Source organism: Buceros rhinoceros, unplaced genomic scaffold (assembly GCF_000710305.1).
Source record: "Buceros rhinoceros silvestris isolate BGI_N320 unplaced genomic scaffold, ASM71030v1 scaffold10989, whole genome shotgun sequence".
Classification (NCBI taxonomy): Eukaryota; Metazoa; Chordata; class Aves; order Bucerotiformes; family Bucerotidae; genus Buceros; species Buceros rhinoceros.
In genome coordinates this window covers 2,346-5,723 of record NW_010432115.1, presented here as the reverse complement: position 1 = coordinate 5,723, position 3,378 = coordinate 2,346, and the positions used below count along the sequence as shown (strand labels likewise).

Here is a 3,378-nt window from a genome sequence, read left to right as displayed (position 1 = left end):
GCTGAGGCAGTTTGGTGGTCGTTGTCATCCAGGGACCTCGTGTGCAGTGTCATGTGTCTCCTCATGAGGGTTTTACTTCAGACAGGCTTTCTCCTGAGGCTGGTTTTTTCACCTGCTTTCACCTCTGGCTTGTACTGGCATAGGTTGTAAATCCACTCAGCCTGTGTAGGGGCAGGAGCAGGGACCGTCATCACCTTCGTGATGTCTGGAATAGCTGCTCCTGGGCATGGGGTCGTGCCAGCGTAGCTGCCCTCCCAAAACCCACATAGGGGAAACAAGTCCTGAAGGAAAACAGCTTCCTTAGTCCAAAAATCAGTGTGGGGGGAGAGGGCGGGCAGGCCTGGGGGCTGGAGGGTGACCGTAGCAGGGCGTGGGGTTCCCCGGTGGCACAAGCCATATGCAGGCTCCCTCCCACCCGGGATGGCGTCAGGGACGTGCAGCAGAGCAGCTGCCGTTGGGCTTGGGCTGTGCTGCCCCTTTCGTCTCCTCTGCGTGGAGGTAAGGAAGCTTCGAGGGAGTTTGAGCCCTGCCCAGCGCAGAGCTCCGGCATCCTCTCCCACACCGAGCTGGACACACAACCCCTGCGCTCCAGCCTGCCGCACTGGCCAGTTTGGCCAGTTTGCTCGAGCTGCTGAAGCGTGAGGCCATGTGTATCTGTCCTGGAGAGGAGACTTGCTGCCTGGCACAGGAGATGGGGCTGAGCAGGCGTTTTCCGCTCAGCTCCATCCTTCCTCCTTCCACTGGCTCTGCAGAAGCTCAGAGCTCTGGTGCCTTCCAGCGTCTTTGCTGCCAGCAAGCTCCCGTTTTGTTCAACGGAAGGAACGGGCTGAGCTGACTTTCTCGCTGGTGTTTCTGGCCTGGACGCCAGGGCTGCCTCGCTAGCCAGGCGTGTCCAACCTCTCGCCATAACCTGCCCACCTCCCTCTGCAGTTCCCAGCCGTGAGCAGACAGATGTGTGCAGCGAGCCAGAGGTTCTCCTTGGCTCCTGGCGCTGGAAGGTTCCTGGTTTTAGTGATGTGACGCACGGTCGAGCTCCAGATGGTCATGTTGTTTCTCACGCTCTTTTCTGGCTACCAAAGGTGCAGATTATTAATAAGAAGCTGGACTTTAGCAGCGTTCAATCCAAGTGTGGCTCAAAGGATAATATCAAACACATCCCGGGAGGAGGCAGTGTGAGTACCTTCACACTTTCAATGCACTATAATCGCTCTTACGATACGTGGCATGTTGTATACGCTGAACTGCCGATGCTATCTGCAGCGACCCTGCCCTCAGATAGCCATTGGTGACGTGCAATGACTCTTTTCTGGCTACTAAAGGTGCAGATTGTTAATAAGAAGCTGGACTTTAGCAGCGTTCAATCCAGGTGTGGCTCAAAGGATAATATCAAACACATCCCAGGAGGAGGCAGTGTGAGTACCTTCACACTTTGAATGCACTGTGATAATCCTGATAACCAGTGGCATGTTGTACACACCGAGCCGCCAATGCTATCCGCAGCGATAGCCATTGGTGACGTGCTGTCATGTAACCCCATTAACCCCAGAGACGTGGTGAGATGAACCCTAACAGGTCCTGTACGTGCCTGACGTGGGCAGAACTAACCGACCCCTTTAGAAACCACGTCTGTAACAAAACATCCCTTTAACTCGAAGGTTGGACCCTCCTGGAGGGCCCCGTGCCTCGCTCGCTGTCTGCGGGGCGGTGGCCTCCAGCAGACAGTGACGTCGTCGCTGATGCAGTAGATCTGTGAGCAAACACAGTCCGTGTTGCTTAATGTTCTGCTAAATCGCCCGTAGCTCTGCACAACGTGTAAGCCCAGGTTCCTGCCCGTCCCCATCAGGCAAGTATGATCCACGCAAAATACCGAGCTGCTCCTCGCTGGCGACCGTGTCCGGCAGCGCCCACGGAGGCTGAGCCCAGAGAGATCCCGAGTTTGTTGATTTGAACGCTGGCATTTCCAGCCGCTCCCAGATAAACGGCCGGACTCAGCCTTCAGTTGCTGTGCCAGAAACGCGGAGAAGCTCTGCAGAGGTTGGCGGATTTACACCGCGCTCTCTGGAGACAGAGTTTGGGTCTGGGAAAGATGAGACGGACCAAGGCAGGCGCATCGCTGCGACCCCAAACAGTGCGGCCCAGGGTGTGTGGTCGCCTGCTCCAGGGCCGTCCCAGGAACCTGGTGCCTCTCAGATGTTCCCGATGGATTTTCCTTGTGCTGTTTTTGATCTCTGTGATGCCCTCCCTGAGAACCCGAGCGCTGCAGGGGGCTTGGCACGTAACGTGGCTGGGTTTGCAGCCTCCCTCTTCAGTTTGATGTCATTCTGCAGGGGCCAGAGGAGCTGCTTGGCAGAGGTCAGAGCTCTGCGACGCAGGGTCCACGCTGGTTCTGCTCTGCCTCACGCAGGGTCCTGCACTGGCTGTGCTGCCTGGGGCCTGGCGGACCACTTGTTACCCAGGGGTCGGTGTTGGTCATGAGTGGTCTGTGCTGTGCCTGGAAACGAGCTCCAGCACGGGGCGATGAGCTCATCCCTTCCTCCAGTGCGAGCTCACACCAGGGGCAAGCGTTTGCAGCGGCAGCAGCTGCCGTGGGTTAAGAATTATCTGGATTTTTGGCTGGCGGTTTCATCCCTCCCCAGGCTCTGCCAGCAGCAAAAATCCCGAGAGCGCTGCCCGGCTGCGGGCACGGGAAGCAGCAGCTTAGCTCTCGTTGCGGGCACTGGTGCTGACGTGGCCGGAGCGTGGCCGTCCTGGAGCAGAGCTGTGCCGTGGGGCTGCTCTGACAGAGGGGCAATGAGACCACCGGTGTTCGGTGGCCGTCACATCTCAACCCCCCGTGACGCTGCCCGCAGGGACTGCCTGCCCCGCCACGAGCTGTTCCTGCAGCACCCGGGGGTTGGTGTACCGGTTGTTTTAGCCAGTGGATGCTCTGACCAGGTGATGCCTTGGGCACTGCCGAGGCGGAGAGGTGGGATCCCCAGGTCTCTGGCACTGGTTTCCCAGGGAAGCAGCTCTGTGGGTCCTTTTCCTTTCAAGCTGAGAGGGGAGGACCCTTCTCTGCTCCCCAGCAGGACGATGAGGTTAATGAAGTCCTGCCTGTAGAAAGAGGAACTGGAATGGGAGCAGGAAGTGTTCCAGTTCCCGACTGCTGGCTCTGGAAACGGGAGGTCTTCCAGCCCCGGGTCCTGGTGGAGCCCGAATCGCTCACAGGCCCTTCGGGGTCACAGCTGGGCTTGGAAAGGCTCCAGCCGCCCTTTGGGGTCGGATCGAACTCATTCCCCATGTGCTCCTTCCCCAGCGCTGTCCGTGTGTCTGTCTGCCGTGTGCTCCCAGACCCCAGCGCTGCTCTTCTCCCCTCTCCCCCTCCTTGCTCTCTGTCCC

The 3,378-nt window shown here is 58.6% G+C and overlaps 1 protein-coding gene across 1 annotated transcript in view; it reads left to right on the top strand.

The window, feature by feature from the left end:
* Positions 1-1,412, top strand: part of LOC104500059 (microtubule-associated protein tau-like) — a gene marked incomplete at both ends in the record, with an annotated part of 18,084 nt that extends 16,672 nt beyond the window's left edge. Inside the window, 2 exon segments of the mRNA XM_010143654.1 lie at positions 1,080-1,172; positions 1,320-1,412. Coding sequence (XP_010141956.1) covers positions 1,080-1,172; positions 1,320-1,412 — 186 coding nt within the window.
* Positions 1,413-3,378: the final 1,966 nt, after the last annotated feature.